The sequence below is a fragment of the Ruditapes philippinarum genome, unplaced genomic scaffold, assembly GCF_026571515.1.
Source record: "Ruditapes philippinarum isolate M1 unplaced genomic scaffold, ASM2657151v2 ctg889_1_1_1_1, whole genome shotgun sequence".
Lineage (NCBI taxonomy): Eukaryota > Metazoa > Mollusca > Bivalvia > Venerida > Veneridae > Ruditapes > Ruditapes philippinarum.
In genome coordinates this window covers 65,565-87,143 of record NW_026861766.1, presented here as the reverse complement: position 1 = coordinate 87,143, position 21,579 = coordinate 65,565, and the positions used below count along the sequence as shown (strand labels likewise).

Sequence of the window (21,579 nt, the reverse complement as noted above, 5' to 3'; positions counted from 1 at the left end):
TAAACTAAAACTGTTAAAATGAACAATGAAAAGTCTGCCTATATTCATTTCTTTACTGTTAATTTTAGCGGAAGTCAAGGTGAAATCATACGGCCTTCGGCCGAATAACCATACACCATTTTCTATTTGTACATTTTTTTCCAATTAACTTTTGTACTTTCCCGATATGTTTTGTGACATATTGTTACCGCATATTTTCACCTAGAAAAATATGCTGGTGTCATAACGTAAAAAGTGAAAGAGAAAGTACTGTGGGAATTGGAGAATACTTGCCTGGGTTATGGTAGTTTTTGTTTATCAAAATATTGCAAGACAAAAAATTAGCATTACACATTTAAAATCATGGGCACGGCCGATAATGGTGACCCAATTTTACCGTAAACAAATCGCACGAGGTCACCTATCCTATAAATGAATTGCAGCAAAACGAGTACAGTTTTCAGCTGTTTTATATGGCATAATTATGCTTTTACAGTAGGATGTTTACAATATTTCTTTTTTATACCCCGTTTCAACATAGATACGATATTATCAATACTAGAAGTTAATTTGATTTTCATGTTTTTCCTATTCGTATATCTCGTTAACAGTCCCCATGACATGTGCAATTATTTATCTTTTAAAAACTTTATACATGTATAATAATTATAGATATAATTACTTATTAATAAAATGTTAAACTGAAAATCACGTGTCAGCTTTTTTAGTCCCCTACCGGTTTATCGGAGGGGACTTTAGGTGTACCCTCCGTCCGTCCGTCTGTCCGTCCGTCTGTCTGTCCGTCCGTCTGTCTGTCAGTCCGTCCGTCCACAAAACTTGATCCCGCGATAACTTGAAAAGTACTGAAACTTGGTAAATGGATAGATGGCAGTATGGAGATTATGCACGTCTTTTTATTTTCTTCCTATGTTTAAAATTCTGGTTGCTATGGCAACAAATAGGCTGTAAATATGGCAAATTTTACACATAAACTGGATCCAGTGATAACGCAAAAAGTACTGGAAATATTTTTATGAAACTTGACATATGGGTAGATGACAGTCTTAAGATTATGTACGTCTTTTTCTTTTCTTCCTATTTTGAAAATTCTGGTTGCTATGGCAACAAATAGGCTGAAAATATGGCAATTTTTACACAAAAACTGGATCCAGTGATAACGCAAAAAGTACTGGAAATATTTTTATGAAACTTGACATATGGGTAGATAGCAGTCTTGAGTTTATGCACGTCTTTTTCTTTTCTTCCTATGTTGAAAATTCTGGTTGCTATGGCAACACATAGACTAAAAATATGGCAAATTTTATACACATATACTGAATCCAGTGATAACTCAAAAAGTACTGGAAATATTTTTATGAAACTTGACATATGGGTAGATAGCAGTCTTGAGATTATGCATAGTTTTATCCGTTCTTCCTATTTTGAAAAAAATATCTGTTGCCTTGGCAACAAATAGGCTTAAAAACATGGCAAATATCACAATATTTGTGATTAGTCAAAAAGAGCTGAAAATGTTTATGAAATTGCATCTTTAATTCAAGAGGTATCTCCTCTTTAAGAATTTTTGCTTTTTAAAAATGTTATATTTTGGTAACAGGGATGTTTCAAATATTAACTTAGAGTGTCCTTCAGTCCGTCTGTCTGTCTGTTCATAAAACTGTTTCCTGTGATCACTTTTAAAGAACTTTTCCAACAAATTTACTTAAAATAGAGAAAAATGGAAACATTAGTGAATGGCCAATGGCCCTTCAGAATGTTGATGGGGTTCTAACCGGTAGGGGACTTATGGATTGCTTGCAATACTATGATAATTGCTTGTTCAACATGTGTTTAATTGCAAATTCAGCTGTTTTTATTACACAAAGCTGTTTTCTTTAAAATGTAGTAGAAAATGTCGAGATTTAATCATTACTTTTATGGAAAGGAAACTGGCTAGTATGTCTACAAAAGTCACCACCACTAATATAAGGCGTATACAAGGGTTAAACATAGATAAACATTTGTATAATTTTCAGGGCAGATAACTTTAACAAAACTCTTAGAAACTGTATTTTGAAAGTGTTATGTTTTATTCTATCAAAACTTACACAACTTACACATTTACATATTAAAAGTTTATTGTGCTCTTTTTTATCTGAAAATTATCTAATTTTATCCATGTCTTCAATGAAAACAATATTGCGTTTATGGATTACATGTTTGCATGCATTGCCTGGAGTAGTCGGAGGAGCGACAGAACATAGCGTCACAGTAGACATAAAGACCCTCGTGATTGCTGGTATATTCGAAATCCTCGAACACAAAACGAGTCTCATGTGAGGACTGTGATATGATATGAGTGTTTGAATCCATCTCACACCTTGAAAAAATAAATAATCGTTACCGATATATAGAAAAAACAATAAAATGTCGTTGACGACATATTAGAATTCTTTGCCGGCATTATCAAATGCTTTGATAACATGATCAAATTCTTGACAGCTAATGAATAAGTTCTGTGTCAGCATTGTGATTTTTTACGACATTTTCGCTACATGTTGACGCTGCAGCGATAAATGAATAAATTATAATGCCTGAAAGTATTTTCTGAATTAATTTTATACGAATATCACTCAAATATTGTTAAGTCTATATATTTAAAAATGTCTTTAAATAATTCATTTAAAATGATTGTATAATTATTTACCCATTCTTTATCATTTCAAATTTTAAACTGTCAGACGCAGTTGCAGATGGTTTTGTGTAGCACGTATGTACCCTCATTTTGATTGTCCAGTCAGAGCTTGTGGTGAAAACCTTGATATAAACCTTGTTTCCTACTGCAACATGGATGGGGTTTCCACTAATTTGATATGCAAAATTAGGATCAGAGTAAAAGCTCATGTTGACATAGTAATGACTCGAACCAAGCACGGAGTCGACAGGATTATTACCTGCATCATGATGGATATGTCCTGAAAAAAAGAAAGAACTTTACATTATTTTATGCTTTTCAGTGGATTACTGATTTATCCGTGAAAATTATATTTGGTAATTTCACAGTGAAAATTATCAAAATATAATTTCACTCTTTTCAATGACGAAACTACTTTTTTAAGATTTTCCCCATGTGGTACCTCAATTTTATTTTTGCTGACAATTCTGACAATGTCAGGCTGTTTAAAGAAAAAGCAAAACTGAAATTGATAAATAACTTAAATGTCAAAAGTAATAAAAAGAAGAAAACTTACTTCTATTCATTCAAATTCATGAAATTCCAATCACCAAATTTCGTTTTTTTGTTTCATTTTGACAGTCTCAAAAATACATTCCTTCCCCATGCAAAAACTGCTCTTGATGACATTTGGGCATATTAAAGTATCCTACGAGCAATAACTGCCGTATGCTTTATGAAAAATTGAAAGCATTGACAGCCATAACTCGAAGAATAAGTTTAAATCAACCCAGCGTTCTTGAGCAGGTTTCCAAGTTTTCCATTTTCCTAGCTCCTTTTCTGAATGTTTTCACATCTGTCAACACTTATTTTTTGCCTGTTACAATCCTCAAATAAGTTTTCTTTCTTTTAAAAATGTGTATGACTAACAAATCCAAATTATATCCCTCTGAATCTTACACAATTATTTTCCTCCCATGAAATACACAACTTTAAAAAATGGCTGCCGCTTACAATTTTCAAAGCCAGGTCTAATATAAATTCGCACTAAGTAACAGAAATATGGATGGATGGTTGGACTTTTTCTCCTACAAGAATTGTTTGTTTTTATTATCAAAACAAGCGATCATTCATATTTTTTTAATAAAATTAATAAATATCACCGTCATTTAATGTTGATTGGCGGACTTATTTTTCAACTCAAGACTTCTTTTTTTTATGAGAAATTCCGAATAAATGGGGCTCTCAATGGGGGAAACAGTTTTAATATTAACGTTAAAATTATGGAAATTTCGTTTTAACTTGTTTTTAAGCATAAAATAAAAAGAAAATTTGTCTGTTTGTTGTGTAAGATGTAATTTTATTTCATCTCGTGAACTTTAAAAACAGTATTCTCACTCGTAGCTTCGCCACTCGTGAGAATACTGTTTTTAAAGCCCACTCGATGAAATAAAATTTCATCTTACACACAAATAAACAAATATCCTCTATATCATATATGAGTACTTTGTGGTTTTCTTTAGGAGATTTTATAACATCGTTTTAGCAGGATTATTCTGATTGAGAAACACAGTGCTATGTGGCATTGAAATTACAAATTTGCATAACCAATTGAGATGCATGCAGTAAAACATTATGCTAGTTGGAAATAAATTTAACATTTGTTTATAACATGCAAATTACAAAAAAACGAAGTGGTACTTTTGATTCAAATCGAATGTACCTGACGACGTTTCATTCCTTCCAACGTCACATTCTACACTAACGGTCCAGTTGTAGTGTCTAATTATAAAGGAATGAATTGGGTCTCGCTCTGCATACACAAGCTGGTTTCTGTACATAAGAACATCATTTCTAATCTGTAAAGAAATAAAATATTTTGTTTTGAATTTCAAACATTGCTAAAAAAATAAGAGCAAACCTTTTGCAAAAAATTACATTGAAATATAAATAAAGTAAAAGAACAAGCTGCAGACTTCTATGTTAAACGTCCTAAATATATTCATTCAATAAAAATGTAAAGCAGAAAGTTATATTTCAAGATTTAATCAAGAAAGATTTAAGAAGGTTTAACAAAGGTTTGACTCGGTTTCACTAAGTCTGCATATTAGAGATAATGAAAAAAGAGCAACATCCTTCGTTCCTCCTTAGCACCGGCTTAAGCGATAGTCAATTTTCAACATTTAAAAGTGTTGGAATCAATGATCAAAAGAATCAGAAAAATATGACAACACTGAAGTGAAGTATGGGGCAGCTTTTTACATCTGCCCATTGCAATTGACATCTACTGTTTTGAAATATATATCTGAGATCTATAAAATTATTAATTTGATTAAACATATTTAATCTATAATTCCAGGCAAACATATTTACGAAATTTGCTTTACACATTCTTCATTCACATAACTCAAAAAAACTAAACCTCAGTGGATCAGGAACTTAACAATTTGCACGTTTGAGTTCATCAGAACAACTTGCAATCAATTAAAACACTTACAGTTTGACTAGTGAGACACTCATGTAATCCTTGTTGAAATGTGATTGTATTCCAGCCTTGTGTACCAGTACACGTATTCTCCCCTAAATAAATATCTGAAGCCACAGCACCAGGGTGTATATTTCTCAAAACAGTAAGGTCTACTCTAATATCCCATCCGTTCTCATCACATCCAACCCGTATTGCATCTGTCAGGCTATATCCTAAAGAAGAGCACATATATATAAACTAAGTAACACTGAAAGACATGGATATGTGAAGGTTCATTAAATTTATTCCATTTTTTCCATTCAGTCGCAGATATTCGTGGAAAGTCATGGGGTATTAAAATGTAATATAAATGCCAGTGAAAAAAATTAGATATTTTGCTGTTTATCAAAATTTTGGTATCCGTATTTTAATGTTAAATGCACTTACTTTCTTCTAGTTAGCTTATTAGTGCTACCTATTGTTATTAGCATTGTTAAAAAATATGCTATGCGACGAATTATTAATAATATTTGTAAATTCCTCAATTTTTCTCTATTACATTTTACACCGTTTAAAACATGGACAATATAGTATCAATCTATATTAGTCAATTGACAAAGCAAGATCAATTGTTGATCTATATATTGCTTAAGAATATACTATGCTCATCCTTGGTTAAAATATTCAAATCACAGATATTTATTGAAATCTATGGAATCTTACTGATATGTCTTACTTTTTTTAATAAACTAATGAATAACCAGTGTATGGGAAGCTGCGTTCCTTATTACACGTCATGCAAAGTTGGCATTTTCTTTTTAAAAAAAATTACCAAGACTTTCTCAAAAATGTTAATCGGAAAATGAAATTGGATAAAAGAAAGATTCTTCTGTTTGTTGATAATGCCCCGTCACACCCAAATATGGATCTGAGCAACGTCCAGGTCCAGTTCCTGCCACCTAATACCACTTCCCTTACCCAACCAATGGATCAGGGAATAATCCAGGCTACAAAACTCAAAATTAGGAAACGTCAGCTACTTTATTATTTTATTCAATTGTTGTCATATTGCTTGATCAAAGAATGACTGTAGAATTTATATCTATCATAACAAAAACAGTAGAAGATTTTTTTTAATTCATATAAATAACTTAAATTTTGTCTGTTGTTTCCTTAAATACAGTACAAGATCTATTTTAATTATAAAATAATAATAATAAAAAAATGTTGTCCAATCTAAATGACAATCATTTCAACATGAATTTTCAAGTCTAGTTGCAAGCAAAAGTAAACAGTCAAAAATAAGTGATTTTTTCAATAGGACAACTTAAATGAAAGACACAATGTGATTCTGACATTATTTTATTAGTTTCATAATCATGAATTTTAAATATCAATAACATTGTACATGTATAAATTTTTAACACGGTAAAGAAACAAAATAATTCTGAAAGTTTAATAATTTTATTAAATATGTAAACATTAATTTTTAATAATCAATTTTACAATCAAATATTCAATAGCACTTTACATGTATACAATTTTTAACACTGTACACACTTTTACTGCTCTTATCATAAATAAATGTTTTAACACTAAGTGTATATGCTGTATTAGTATTATTTAGTTAACTTTTTAATAGTGTTTGGATGTTTTACTGTAAACCTATATTAAGAGACTCCCTGTCTTATGTGACTTTCTTAAGAAAGTCCCCTGTAGGGTCACATAAGACAGTTTTGGCTGTATATTCATATTGTGACCACATATAGTGAGTATAATTTTAAACATATTTATATTAAACATATTTACTTTGAGTGGAACCTAAACATTTATATTTATTCTATATTTACACAGAGACTGTCTGTTTAGTAGTTAATAACATTTTCTAATATCAAATTTGAGCATAGTATATCTTTAATTGTACTTTAAATTAGGAATCGTTGATTACCTTTAGTAGATAAGTACCATGGTCTGTATGTAGTAGATGTATAGTAACTATCACTGGTATAATATCCCGAGTATTTAGGCAATGTTACTCCTCCATATGCATTACCTGCAAAAATGTACTTATGTAAATAACAGTACTGTATTTATTAAAGACATTTAGTGTGATATAATCATAAATGTGTATACGTGTTTTTGCTATAAACATCGTACTTATGTTTTATTTGCAATACCGTTATCAGTTTTTGTACATGTATATTGCGATTTTCTAAATATCATTCTGAATTGAGCGTTATTACACATTAATGTTCATACGTCTTAAATTTACATTCAGTTTTACAAAAGCATTCTTTTTTAGATTGTACTTTTCCAAAATATATTTATAAATGTTAATAAAGCTCATCACAAATTGTATAAGTACCGAATAATGCGTACGTCCTCGTATCTTTTCTATTTTACAAACTGTTACATACCATGACAATCAACACCAGCATCTTCACTATGTCCACAGTCATTCTGGTACCAGGCGGATCTCATGCACTGTGTTATATCCGTCTCGTAGCCATTACAGTTCAGATTATCAAGAGCAATTTGGCCGCTTCCTTGTCCAAAATGTGCACTTGAGTAAGGTCTACCATAACTGTAACATAAATGGTCCGATAATAGTTTTCACTGATACACTGATAGTCAGAATTCATAGCGTTTGTATTGATACCATTCAAATTATTGACCGTTTTGATCATCATTATAACAAACGTTAAAATAAGCCATTATAATACTGCATGTTTATAACGGCGCTTTTCAATGGATAATCGTGACGTTAATATAAACTATATAGGGTCAATTGACCTGTCATACATCTTTAGAACTAATCACATATATGTAATAATGTCATATACAGACTACAACATGTTCATCAATGTCGGCTGAGATCGAAGCAGAGGAATTGATAATGAACGCGGGAAATATGATACATCTGAAAACGGTAAAACATGCTTTCAAAAATATTTGAAAATATACCTATCACCGATATACATTCCAAGCATTTTACAAATGACCTTGACCGTTCTATTATTAACATCATCGTCGCAAACTGTTCCCCATGCGCCGTTGTGATAGACCTCCATTCGCCCCGAGTAATATGTTGGTCCATTTACAAGCCGTATTGGTGTTCTAACTAGAAAAAAAATGAGCACAATATAAAAATAATCCTTCTAAGGGTAAACCTTATTCTTTTCCTTGATATTTGACTTCATTAGAATCTAAACCATGTAAACAAAACGGTCAACTATCTCTGGTGTTTAATTTATCGCTTTCTAATGGCAGTGTATATGTATAAAGAGTTTACCCTCTGTAGTTTCTCCTGCATTGTTGTACCACCAAGGCGTTGTCACATCATAAGCTGTTGAATAGAAAAAGCGATAAAAGTAACTGTTGATATAAATGAGAATTTTTTTAGCTATAAAAATAAATAAAATCACTCTCTCACCAACTCACTCACTCACTCACTCACTTACTCACTCACTCATAAGTTTTAGTTAAATTAAATCATAAAATATTCATAGCCGAAATGTCTTTTGTTTTTTTATCATAAACGATGCGACAAAGGAAGTAAAAGGCAGCCAAGGAGTGCACGTCAATATAATTTACAAAAATTACTCTAATATTTTGATAATGAAAGAACATTACATGGACATCACTTTAAATCCACAGACATCCTAGAAATCACTTAATCATGTTGCTACAACTGTTACTGTTTGATTTATAAATTATAAAAATAGGAATAAAGGAATTTGTTAAACGAAGAAGTGCCAACTCTTACCATAGCAATCAACTCCGGCGTCTTCGCCGTGGCCACAGTCATTTGAAAACCATGCTTTAGTTCTACAATCCCAGATGTGATCCTCATAACCATTGCAATTAAGATCATCTAGTGCTATACTGCCATTACCTTTCCCGTAATAAGCTGATCCATACGCTATAGTGCTACTACAAGAAACATGGTTTTACTTGATTTACTACATAGGAACAAATAATTGAAAGAGTAGGAAATATAGTTAATCAGTAAAAGTGTAAGTGGATTTTCTATTCTTAAATAAAAAAAAAACATTTTTTTTTCTCAAAAATAAGTCTATAATCTAAACTCAACTCTTAGATACAAAAATAAAGGATAAAGAAAAATCATTTATGTACTTTTAAACATCTAATCTACCTGTCACCATAGAATATTCCTAGTTGTCTACACACAGTCCTCGCCTCATTTTGTCCAAAACTGTCGTCACAAATTGTCCCCCATCTTCCACTATGATAAACTTCAACTCGACCAGAATATTTGCTGCTACCATTTACAAGACGTATTGTTACTGTAATAGTCAAAAAGTAGTCATCAAATTAATTATGTCTTGGCAAAAGGAATTTACAACATGATAAATTAGATTTACTTTTTCAATTACTTTAGAATAAACCTTTACCAATGGAACTAACCTCTTTATCTCCAAATGTAAGCTTCTTTGTACTGTAAAATGAAGTACGAAAAAAATCTGTTATTTTTTTGCTTTGTAATATAAACTGTAAAATCCTATTGGACTCTTACTGATTTTGATTAAGGTATAAACTTGTACTACGCGAATAAATAATTTACTCTTTTACAATGTTTAAGACGACCATACTCTTAATAAGTAAGACATGTCAAAAAGTTACATTCAGTTTAACAAAATAATTGAATTGTAAACAAGTGACATGATTATTGTTATTAAATATTGTATAAACCAATGATTTAAAGGGACCCTTTTAAGTTTTAATAGGACCGGAATGGAGATTTGTGTACCATGAAATAATCATGTAGGTTTGGACATATTACTAGTTTGCAAAAAAATTAATCTACTCTTACCGTATTCCAGAAAAATTATGTAAACTGTGCAAAATAATTTAAACAATAAATGCGTTTCAACACGTTTAACTCAAAACAAGCTCAACTTGCTCAAAGAAATGATTTTCAATTTAATTTTGTATATATTTCTTTATCATCTCTTTCACATTTTCGGTTTTATGTCCCTCATTTGATTAGATGTAAGATTTTCTATGTTGGTTAAACTTTTGGACTCAAGTGGAGCTCCTAAAGAAATAAGCGTATAAATTCGTGTACGATTGTAAGTTTTATATGTACCGTTACAAGAAACACCAGCGTCTTCACCATGGTCACAATCTTCATGATTCCATCCAGAAGATCGACAGACTACTAAACTACTTTCGCTTCCGTTGCACTGCAAGTCATCAAGAACAATCCTTCCACTGCCCGGACCAAAATGTGATTGTTGAAATGCCATAACATCACTTAAAGGGAAACAGAACTGTTAAAGAATTTTATTTCAAATAAAATAAGTGAAAAAACAACAACAAAAACATGTCCTTACTGACGAATTATGAAGTATGAATTAAAGCTATGGCTAGTTATATTTTTATTTCTTTGAGAAACAATGTTTTTGAAAACGATTTCGAAAATCGCAAGGAAAAATCTAACCATCTATGGACATTTATGAATTAATAATTTTTAAAAATATTAAACTGATGGAAATTGTACAGCACCCATGTACTTGCAACTTTTTTATATTAATCTGTGAGAAAAAAGATTTAGTCCTTCAGATAAGTTTATATCGTTTTTTATATTTCAAATAAATACCTGTCATAGCTCAACATCCCTAGCATTCGACAAATGACCTCAGCATCAGGCCGATCGAAGCTGTCGTCACAAACAGTGCCCCATGCTCCACCATGGAATACTTCAACCCTTCCAGAGTATGGATTATTACCATTTACAAGTCGAATCGGAATGGCAGCTTTATCATATATATAACTTACTTTGAAAAGTTGGTCAATATATTTTAATACAAATATTAACTTTACAAAATGTAAACAAAGGAATATCTTGACTTCCATACAAAAAGCTAAATCACTATTACTTTACTTTGCCAAAAAGCAACAGAAGCAAAACATGGTTCAGGTAATAGGACAATGAGGCACTTATAACCCGACACTTACATTTGTTTTATATAAATTGGCCATTTGTGAACGGATTTTGTTCAATGTTAGACCATTCAAAATTCAACATATCATACTTTCTTCTTAGATTTTTATCCACAATTCATTGACAAGAAAATAGAGAAAATAACAAAACAAATATGCTTAAACGAAGAAGTGCCATCCCTTACCATAGCAATCAACCCCAGCGTCTTCGCCGTGGCCACAGTCATTTGAAAACCATGCTTTAGTTCTACAATCCCAGATGTGATCCTCATAACCATTGCAACTTAGATCATCTAGTGCTATACTGCCATTACCTTCCCCGTAATAAGCTGATCCATACGCAAGAGTGTGACTACAAGGAACATGGCTTTAATTGATTAACTAAATAGGAATAAATAATTGAAAGAGTGGAAAATAAATAGTTAATCAGTTAAAGTGTAAGTAGATTTTCTATTTTAGAATAAAAGTACAGAAATAATCTATAATCTACACTCTAAGCTGCAAGAAAGATAAAGAATAATGTACGTACTTTAAAAAACATCTAATCTACCTGTCACCATAGAATATTCCTAGTTGTCTGCACACAGTCCTCGCCTCATTTTGTCCAAAACTGTCGTCACAAATTGTCCCCCATCTTCCACTATGATAAACTTCAACTCGACCAGAATATTTGCTGCTACCATTTACAAGACGTATTGTTACTATAATTGTAAAAATGTACTCATTTCATTAATTATATTCTAGCAAAAAGGAATTTACAACATTATAAATACATTTTCTTTGTAAATTTCATTTCCAGATGATAAATCTTTAATGATGGTATCAACTTATTCATCTTAAAATGTTTTCTTGTTTGTACTGTAAAATGATTTAGGAAAAACAATCTGTAATGTATTTTGCTTAGATAACCTATTGGACCCTTACCGATTTTTATGTATGTATTAATTTGTAACAAGTTACAATAAAATAAATAATTTACTGATTTACAATGTTTAAGACGATGATACTTAAACAATAAGTAATTGATGTCAAATAAGTTGCACACAGTTTAACATAATAAATGAAGTGGTATGATTATTTTTAATCAATATTAATAAACTTATAATCTAAAGAGACCCTACTAAGTTTTTAAAGGACCAAACATACAAACCGAACAAAGACTTCGGATTTCGAGATTTGCGTACCATTTAATTTTAATGTAGGTTTGGATAAATAACTCGTTCGCTAAAACGAAGCTCCGTTTTCAAGAAAAAAAAGTAAATTAGGCAAAATAAAATAAAATCGTGTCAACGCGTTTAACTCTTATCAAACTAAAACTGCTCAAAGAAATGATTTTTAATTTAATTTTGAATATATTTCTTTATAATCTTTTGCATAGTTTCCGCTTTATGTGCCTCATTTGATTTTATATAAGACTTTCTATGTTGGTCAGACTTTTGGACTTAAGTGGGGCTCCTAAAGAAATAAGCGTTTAAATTCGTGTACGATTGTAAGATTTATTTGTACCGTTACAAGAAACACCAGCGTCTTCATTATGATTACAGTCTTCATGATTCCATCCAGAAGATTGACAGTCTTCTAAACTACTTTCGCTTCCGTTGCACTGCAAGTCATCAAGAACAATCCTTCCACTACCCTGGCCAAAATGTGCTTGTTGAAATGCCATAACATCACTTAAAGAGAACCAGAACAGTTTAAGAATTTTATTTCAAATAAAATAAGTGACAGTAGCTTGTAATTAACAAAAGTAAAATAAAACAACAACAACCAAATATGTCCTTATAGAAGAATGATTTTAAGTAAAGGCTACAGCCTTTAGTAAGTCATATTTTAAGTTCTTTAAGATATTTAAAATGGTTTTGCAAACGATTTCGAAAATTGCAAGGAAAAGTCTAATCGTGCTTGGACATTTATATAGTTATAAATAATTTAAAACCTATCAAACTATATAGCTTTTAGCTTCACATGTAGGTATGATAAGGAAATGTCCTCTGTCATAAATGGAAATTGTACAACGCCCGTGTCCTTGCAACGTTTTATATTAATATGTAAGGAAAGATATCATAACTAAGAAAAGATATCATAACTATGTTTTAGATATGTCTTTTTCATTAACTTTTGTTCAAATTATTTCAATGAAATACCTGTCATAGCTCAACATCCCTAGCATTCGGCAAATAACCTCAGCATCAGGCCGATCGAAACTGTCGTCACAAACAGTGCCCCATGCTCCACCATGAAATATTTCAACTCTTCCAGAGTAGGGATTATTACCATTTACAAGTCGAATTGGAACGGCATCTTAAAGATGTAATTAATCTATTTAGATTAGTTTGTCAATGTCTTTTAATACAAATATAAACTTTACAATCAAATTTGAAAATTTATTGATGAGAATACATATATGTATGTGGAGTTTGTACAATGGTCGGATTAAACTCCAATTACTCGGAACTTGATCAAAACAAAAAAGAACAAAAATTAACGCACAAAAATCTAATTCCTAATTTTACAGTTATTAATGTTATAATATTATTCACATTATGCGCCAGAAACGATAATTTTGTTCCTCTTTAGTAAAGGCGAACATGTGTTATAATATAACATATGAATAATGGTTTTAGAAATGATGAGATGCTTATGATATGAATGTGATAGTATTTGTTATAAAAGTAGCAAAATTTGAACATAATGGTTCATTATCTATCATTCGACTATGACATATTAAGCATTTTCATATAATTAGCATTGGAACCAGATGCATGGTTTGACAATGATTTTACATAATTGTCACATGTATTATTATATCACAACCTGTATATATTCTCCAGAAGAAACTGTCTTTGATATCAGCAGAATCAGACTCCATTCCACAATAGGAATTGCTTCTTACAACACCTGAAATTATAAAATCGCTTTTCACTTATCAAAAATAAACAAATTTTCACGGTTTCCTGTCTCCTTGATAACTCTAGTGTATAGGTTAATAATAATGAGTGTGTGATAAATAAGGTATTGTTAGCAAAGGCTAAAATGCTGTTTTGTAAGTACCATTGAAATAAATCTAGATTTAAAAAATATCACAAATCTGTGATTGCTGAAACACGACTATACTTACAGTACAGTTTTTTCTAGCCTTTTTTAAATTAAAAAAATGAATCAATGTTAATATTAAATAAAACTCACCGGCATCAAACAGAAAATAATATGTCTGATTTTCATGAAATGTGGTGTTAGTCCTAAACTCCAAGGAGTTGTTGAAACCATTGATAGATACTCGGCTTCTATCAGAAGCAGCAATGTTCTCTAGTAGAGATCCTCGTTCACTGTATAGCCGAATGTAATGACCCGAAGAACCACGAGTAAACTGCAAAATATTAAAATGTCACCATGTAAAACTGTGGTGATTTTATCTGTACAACAACCACGTTTCAAAATACAATAAAACAATTTTAAAAATGAAGAAATCAGTGGGCAGCAACACACATTTTTAGTACATATCCCTATTTAACAGCGTTTGAAAGGTCATACGAATAGCATAAGAACACGAAACAAAAATCAATTTAGATCAATGTGTATGTATTGCACTAAACGAAATGAGCAAAATTACAAAATTAATTATGTCATCTAACCTATGCTTTTGTCAAGTTAAGAACGGTACTGTTTTACTTCAAATCTTACAAAGTCCTTAACAATAAGACAAATAATAATTCTAATATTTTGAATGTTTGTGGTCTTCATATAAATAACAAGATGGTTTTACTCACGAATAGCATAAGAACACGAAACAAAAATCAATTTAGATCAATGTGTATGTATTGCACTAAACGAAATGAGCAAAATTACAAAATTAATTATGTCATCTAACCTATGCTTTTGTCAAGTTAAGAACGGTACTGTTTTACTTCAAATCTTACAAAGTCCTTAACAATAAGACAAATAATAATTCTAATATTTTGAATGTTTGTGGTCTTCATATAAATAACAAGATGGTTTTACTCACTTGTCTATCTACCCTGATGCTCCAAAGTCTTTGATCTGGTGAAACCAAACCTGTTGGTCCTTGGGACCCATACACAAACTGTGGCCTCGACACTATCATTTGATTGTGAATAAGTTAACAGTAATTCTTATAAGTAATAGTGTTTAAAAAATTCATTCACTGTTACTTGCAATGATATAAATATTATTTAGTACATGTTGACTGGAAATCTGATTTTAAAACATTGTAAAGATTTAAATTTAAGATTTGGTCTAATTGTGTTAGTCGCTATACAGTAGCTTTATTCTTAATTTTTCTATTCACTATGATAAACCTATTTATGTACTTAAATTCTATTGTTTTGATAGTTACCTCCAGAAAGCAATGTGATGCACCTTTTGTCACTTTGTTGCCTAAATAAAATATGTTAATACATTAAAAATGATACAGGAAAACTTATAACGATTCAATTTATTTCCGGTCTTTTCCAGCATTTACATGATATTCAGTTTTCATTTTTATATTAATTGTTTTTCACTTTATATTTCATGTACACAGTATATTTAGATAAATAAACGCTTAGATAACATGGAATCGGTCTTTAACCTTCAATACAGTCCATGTCTCAATTGTTGTGCTCTTAGAATAAAGCAAATTTTTATAAATAAATATGTTTCACGGACGTTTTGATTTATATAATGCAAATTATTTGCATACGGATCACAAATCTTAATGGAAAAATTCTGGAAGGGTAATAATATTATTTAGTTTGATTCTCACGTTTTCCTTAATACTTTATTGGAAGCTCTTGATCAATGGGTAACAGGATATGTGAAATCAAATCCCTGTCAAGACAACTGATTTCTTTAAATGACTTTTCTAATGAATTTAAAACTTCTTTTCTTAAGTGATATGCTAAGATATGCAAAAAAAAAATGTTAATTTTGATAAAAAATTAATAATGTACAAAAAATGATATTTAAGTGCAAATTAGAAACGCTGGCCAAGCAAAAATTTGTATGCATCCGTCCAAAATTATTATAGCAAAACATATAGATGGTAAAAGTGTTATTTATTTCTAGAACTTGTTTATATATACCCAAAGATGTTTTTGAAGTTGGTGCTATTAGATTTTCTACATACGAACACTGGTTTTTAGTTCTGTCATTTTTGAGCCTTTGAAAATGTTGCTAATTTTTGTGCAGGCATTTTCTATATTTAGAATTATGACTTACACTATGTAAATAATAACAAAAGTTATCAAAAACTGATTCCTATTGGTGACCTTTAGGATCTTTAATTTTAATCCTTAATTGTAAACAAAACAAAATTTGCAATACGATTATTAAAATGACATCAATGATATTGCGTATAACATGTAACAACAAACAAATGTATATGCTTATTGTGTTTTCGTTTAAAATGATGAAAAATTAATACCCATACTCGTACACAGATGGTATAAATTTTACAGTCTTTAAAGTGATCCCCTGAGGTCCAAAAAAATAAATTATTAAACTCGCCGCTCTCAAAAGAAGTAATGTTTAATTATTTCTCAATAATAAGAAAATAAAATAAAAGCGACATAAATTTTGCTTCATAGTTGATATCGTAGATTAAGAATTTCTTTGATGCCGTGCGTCAAGGTTGTTTTAAGATTACATGGAGAGGTTATCATAAGTACATACCCGGTCGTGTCTGTCGCCGTGAAACAAAACACATTACTTGTGTCGTTGATAGCAGTAGGCGTCCATGTCACATTTATCTGCCAAGTGCTTGCATTTATTTGCATTAAGGGTGATTTAACCATCCCTAGTGGCGATACTGTCTTTATCTCTGCAATACTAATCATTCAAAATTGATGAGATACCTTTAATTGTTTGTGATTTGCACTTAATGTTTGTTTACATAATTGATACATGTCTAAGAGCAGCATACGCGACGTAAACAAGATAACACAAGGGGGTATTTTTGAAGAATAGTGTACTTAAACAGGGTGTTATCACGACCCTTGAGATGTTAAGTAAATTAGTACAATATACGTGCCGGGACCGAGAACCATAATTATTATCTTGTAAGATCTTAATATGATATGTATTCCATGCTTTAAAATACTTCATAACTTTGGAATAATGAAGTAGCCATTGTAGTATCCCAGGAGAAAAATAGCCAACGAGTTATGTATATTCACAAAATGACAAGTGAGGTCCTGTGACATGGCGTGCCGTGGCGTCAAAATTTGAAAACAATGATTTAAATTGGTGGAAAGTTATAAAGTGCTTAATATGGGTGAATTAATCTCCCTCCTCTGCCCTCAATTGCATTGTTTTAAATAGCAGTAATGCTATCTCCCGTTGGAAAATAATATTTCGATTATTGCAATTTTGTATCATCTTATGTTTTTATATCTTTTCAGATGGTAATGTTACTTTCTTTTATTCTAGTGCTTTTAGATTCACAAAAGGAAATGATCTGAAACCTCTACACTTAAAAAAATGTTTAAAAGAAATGTTCATTTTTTTATATATATTCATGTAGTTTATTAACAAAACACATTTCCACATTTCGGTTTTCTCAAAATTGTGAGATCGAAAGTTGACCTGTACATTGCCGGTACTAAAAGGCAATGTCAGAAAAAATGAAAACAATATTAGGTAGAATTACTTTAATGGCAAAACTGTATCGCCAGTCGGTTCAGTTGCGTAGTTGCATTGCTGCAATTGCATACTGAACAACTATTTTTGGCTGTGGTTTATGTTGCACCAACACAACAGAGGTCACATGGCGACTTTCCAGCTTTACTGGTGGAGGAAGACCTCAGATGCCACGCCGTACATTAGTTCTGGCGCGAGCGGGCACCTGAGTAGAACCATCCGTAGGCTAGCTGGATAGCTTCCTCGCATAAAAAACCCAAAGCACCAAGTAGGATTCGAACCTACAGCGATGAAGGGCAATTGGTTGGAAGTCAACAACCGTAACTATTCAGCCAGGGACGCCACTTCTGTTCCAGACAGCTTAATAGAAAACAAACATCACCGATGTAGGCCGGGTAAAATGTACGCGTAACATTTATACATTAAACATTACGATGTTAAAAAAAACGTAACGAATCTTTTATCGTCATATACATGTATAAGCATGTAACAATGTATGCATATACAGCTGATTAAAACTTGTTTTGTAAAATCTTAGGGATTCTGAGGCGTAGTCGCATTTAGGAAGCAAAATGCCTCTTAAGAATAATAATAAGAGTGCAAAAACTTAAAAAAGGGTTGAATTTCAATTATTTACAATTTATTAAAACATTTATGTGATCTTATAATTAATTTGAATTTACGAAGAAAAGCGTTATACGAGCGTACGTGTACCCGTGTATATAAAATACGAGTACGTACCTTCTGTTGTAGCCATCAATATGCGCAGTAATTGTTGTTTCAAATGTCTCGTTCTTGCGGACAACAATGCAATCTCCATCATGTGGCGATGGGTCGATTAGTGCAGGTTTTACTGAACATGAATCGTGAGACCGATATACTTGTACAAGAAATTGAACTGGTATACTGCTGAGCGGGGATATGTCATATTGGTTTGCAAAATCCTCAACCTGAATTGCTACGGCATACCATCCCATAGAATACAGCGCATCATATGTTAACGTGCAGGTATCCTATATTAACATATAATGATGTACAATAAAAATAGGAAAGCTTTCAGACATTTTGCTTTTTATTTGTTTCTTTTACATTGTAGTAAGCTATGTAAGTAATCGTATTAACATGTTAGCCTATATCAATATATGAAATACTATCAGGTAGGCAGTAGTTATTAATTTTCTGAATGTAAAATGTTCTAAAACAAAAGAATCCGGATGATTTTAAACTACTTTTATATCAGCCAAATGGACAAATGGAGTACTTACAGAATCAAGATATGCGTGTGGGAATGCATTACATACATCGGCACATTCATCTTTAGAGTCACTTGCCCATCGGCATCTGATAGTATCCCGGTCAGGATCTGTGACTGATAAATTATATCAAATATTTCTGATTAATCTAACTTATAAAACATGCAATACATCGTAAAATCTTCTACTCATTTTTCAATATATTCAAGATATATGTCAAGATTCAATATATTTAAACCTATCTCTTTTAGCATATCGTGAATGATTATCATTTTTACCTGGTATTGTTATTGTATGGTTACAATTGTATTGCAGTCTAACTATTGGTGTTATTTCCGCCCTAGGGGAGGAGTTGATTCTTCCAGTGTCTGGTCTTACACTAAGGTCAGCGTTAATAAGTAGTTTCCAGCTACCATCACGACCAACGTTAAGGGTACTTATCCAGTCACCACCCGTAAAGCTTTGTTTGAATGTAAATAAATCACGAAATGTATCCAAATTTGGTTAAGGAGGGATAGTCAGACCGAACATTAGGTTAATAAGATATCAATATTTAAAACATGAAAAGTAATGCTAACTAGTCAACCATTTTAATTTATATTTAATAGATATTTGAAAAAATGTCTGGTGATTGATTATAGATTAAACTAGAAACCGAAGATTGTCGTTTCTTGTTAAACGATATGTCTGTACTTAAGACGTAAAAGTCTAAAGAATTGTTTAAAACAACATCATCAAAAAAGCCATATATCTACCCGAATGTCGCATTTGTCGTATTCAGAGTTGCAATGACACGCCCCTTTCCTGAAGACCAGTCTTCTATTGTACTGTAGTCAGTACACTGGAAGGCTAAAGATCCTAGTGTCCCATGACATCCACTAAAACATGCTATACTACCTTGGCCATTTCTTTCGTCGCCATTTTTGATGATACTATCATTACAATAAAAATTAGCGCCATTTGACAGTCGCCAAGATATCCGGTAATCAATTATGATTTCATTCTGAAATGAAGTAAATGTAATATTTACGGTTATTAGGAACTTATCTACACTAATTCATTTACACATGTCCCTACGTAATAATGTTCTATGTAAAATGAAAATATGCGCTTATCGACATAAAACTTTGAATTTTTAAGAAAAAACAAAGCAAAATGTAAAACATAATTGTTTCAAAACAGTTAAGTACTTATTATATAGAAATCACACGTACGCCTCAAGATGTGTTTGTTTTCTCCTGTCTTGTCGACAATTTCAATACATTTTGGTCAATAAGGCTAGATATATAAATTTACGATTGTACAAAAGATCAAATCTCAATGTGTTGAGTTCGAGTTTTAGTCAAACTGTCTCTACCCACAAGACATTTACGTTGTCCCAAAACCAAATGTCGTTGTTAATGGTCTAAACCCAATATTAAAGTGTAAGAAACCAGATAACTGTGTAGGCAGAGCACTGAAACATGATTGTCACGACTATAATTCAAATAATTACCTCGCAAAATGTAACATAACATTTGAATGAAATACCTTGCTAGATCCCGGTTTCCAAGAAAATAAAGCTCCTCTAAAATGGGTTGCATTCGTTTTAGATATAAAAATTAATCCGACAAAGCAAACGAGCGTACTTTTCAAGAAAATGACTTCACCCATCTTCAAATGTTAAATGACTACCGTTCTCACTCAAGGTATTTCCGATAACGATTATAATTTAAACATATTTCATAGCATTATCATTTGTCATAAAGTTACAAGCCCTATCCCATATTTTTATTATTTGTTTTAACTGTAACTATTTTTAAATTCGAAAAGTTGTAGATTTTTGGAAACAGAAGGAAGTTAAAGATTAAAGGTTAAATTGTCCGTCTTTTCAGCAATGATTTTGTAATAACTTTCACGATGATTTGCCCATTTAGTTGAAGATTCAATCACTTTTCAAATATTTCATCGCAATCACCATGTTCTTTCATACCACTTTTTAGCAAACCCTATAATCAATGTCGAAGACAAAACAACAGTAAAGATAAAAATATGTAATACGAAAGCTGGTGACAAGGACATGATACGATTTGTCTAGTTTGTTGTTGTAGAGGTATAAGCTATTAATTTGCTAACAATGGAAGTTGGAAAAATTCTTTGTGCATCATAAATTTTCAAAAGTCATGCCTTCGTGACCACATTAAGAGGTTATTTTCTTTTAATTCAAGTTCTTATCTCTGACATGAATTTTGACTGATTTTACCCTTTGTGTCAGCATTCACACAGATCCCTTTTCTTGTACGTTGCATTCAGTGCGTTTAGCACTTTGATCCATAAAAAGAAGCAGGTGAGGCAAATTTATTGAAGTAGTTTATTTTGGAGAATATCGGCGGTTTTTCCTTAACATGTAGGATTTACTACGGATTTAAGGTAGTTCTAGTATATGCCCTTTAATAGCAAATAAATTGCGTCTCTGTTTAGTTAACTGTTATATTGGGAGAAATAGTGCTCTGCATCCTCTACCTCACTACCACAATTAGATGATGGATTTTGTTGGAAGCAATTTCTAAACAAATCTGTATTAAAGAGATACTACATGATTCTTGCATGATTGACCAGACCTA

General features: G+C 31.4%; 1 protein-coding gene across 2 annotated transcripts in view; it reads right to left on the bottom strand.

Moving 5' to 3' along the window:
• Positions 1-20,658, bottom strand: part of LOC132716744 (deleted in malignant brain tumors 1 protein-like) — a 62,199-nt gene extending 41,541 nt beyond the window's left edge. Inside the window, exons 1-26 of one of the 2 annotated variants that reach the window (XM_060700074.1) lie at positions 20,507-20,658; positions 19,732-19,979; positions 19,255-19,436; positions 18,989-19,092; positions 18,465-18,736; positions 16,758-16,913; positions 15,442-15,482; positions 15,091-15,182; positions 14,274-14,454; positions 13,902-13,985; positions 13,232-13,388; positions 12,594-12,760; positions 11,638-11,788; positions 11,273-11,439; positions 10,744-10,900; positions 10,231-10,397; positions 9,277-9,427; positions 8,887-9,053; positions 8,413-8,466; positions 8,085-8,241; positions 7,538-7,704; positions 7,069-7,173; positions 5,151-5,353; positions 4,377-4,512; positions 2,687-2,954; positions 2,047-2,359 (exon numbers count right to left, since the gene is read on the bottom strand). In XM_060700074.1, coding sequence (XP_060556057.1) covers positions 2,185-2,359; positions 2,687-2,954; positions 4,377-4,512; positions 5,151-5,353; positions 7,069-7,173; positions 7,538-7,704; positions 8,085-8,241; positions 8,413-8,466; positions 8,887-9,053; positions 9,277-9,427; positions 10,231-10,397; positions 10,744-10,900; positions 11,273-11,439; positions 11,638-11,788; positions 12,594-12,760; positions 13,232-13,388; positions 13,902-13,985; positions 14,274-14,454; positions 15,091-15,182; positions 15,442-15,482; positions 16,758-16,913; positions 18,465-18,736; positions 18,989-19,092; positions 19,255-19,436; positions 19,732-19,979; positions 20,507-20,629 — 4,032 coding nt within the window. In that variant the 5' untranslated portion in view covers positions 20,630-20,658 and the 3' untranslated portion in view covers positions 2,047-2,184. Of the gene's footprint in view, positions 1-2,046; positions 2,360-2,686; positions 2,955-4,376; positions 4,513-5,150; positions 5,354-7,068; positions 7,174-7,537; positions 7,705-8,084; positions 8,242-8,412; positions 8,467-8,886; positions 9,054-9,276; positions 9,428-10,230; positions 10,398-10,743; positions 10,901-11,272; positions 11,440-11,637; positions 11,789-12,593; positions 12,761-13,231; positions 13,389-13,901; positions 13,986-14,273; positions 14,455-15,090; positions 15,183-15,441; positions 15,483-16,757; positions 16,914-18,464; positions 18,737-18,988; positions 19,093-19,254; positions 19,437-19,731; positions 19,980-20,506 lie in introns of those variants that run through there. The other variant, XM_060700073.1, reaches the window with a different exon arrangement.
• Positions 20,659-21,579: the final 921 nt, after the last annotated feature.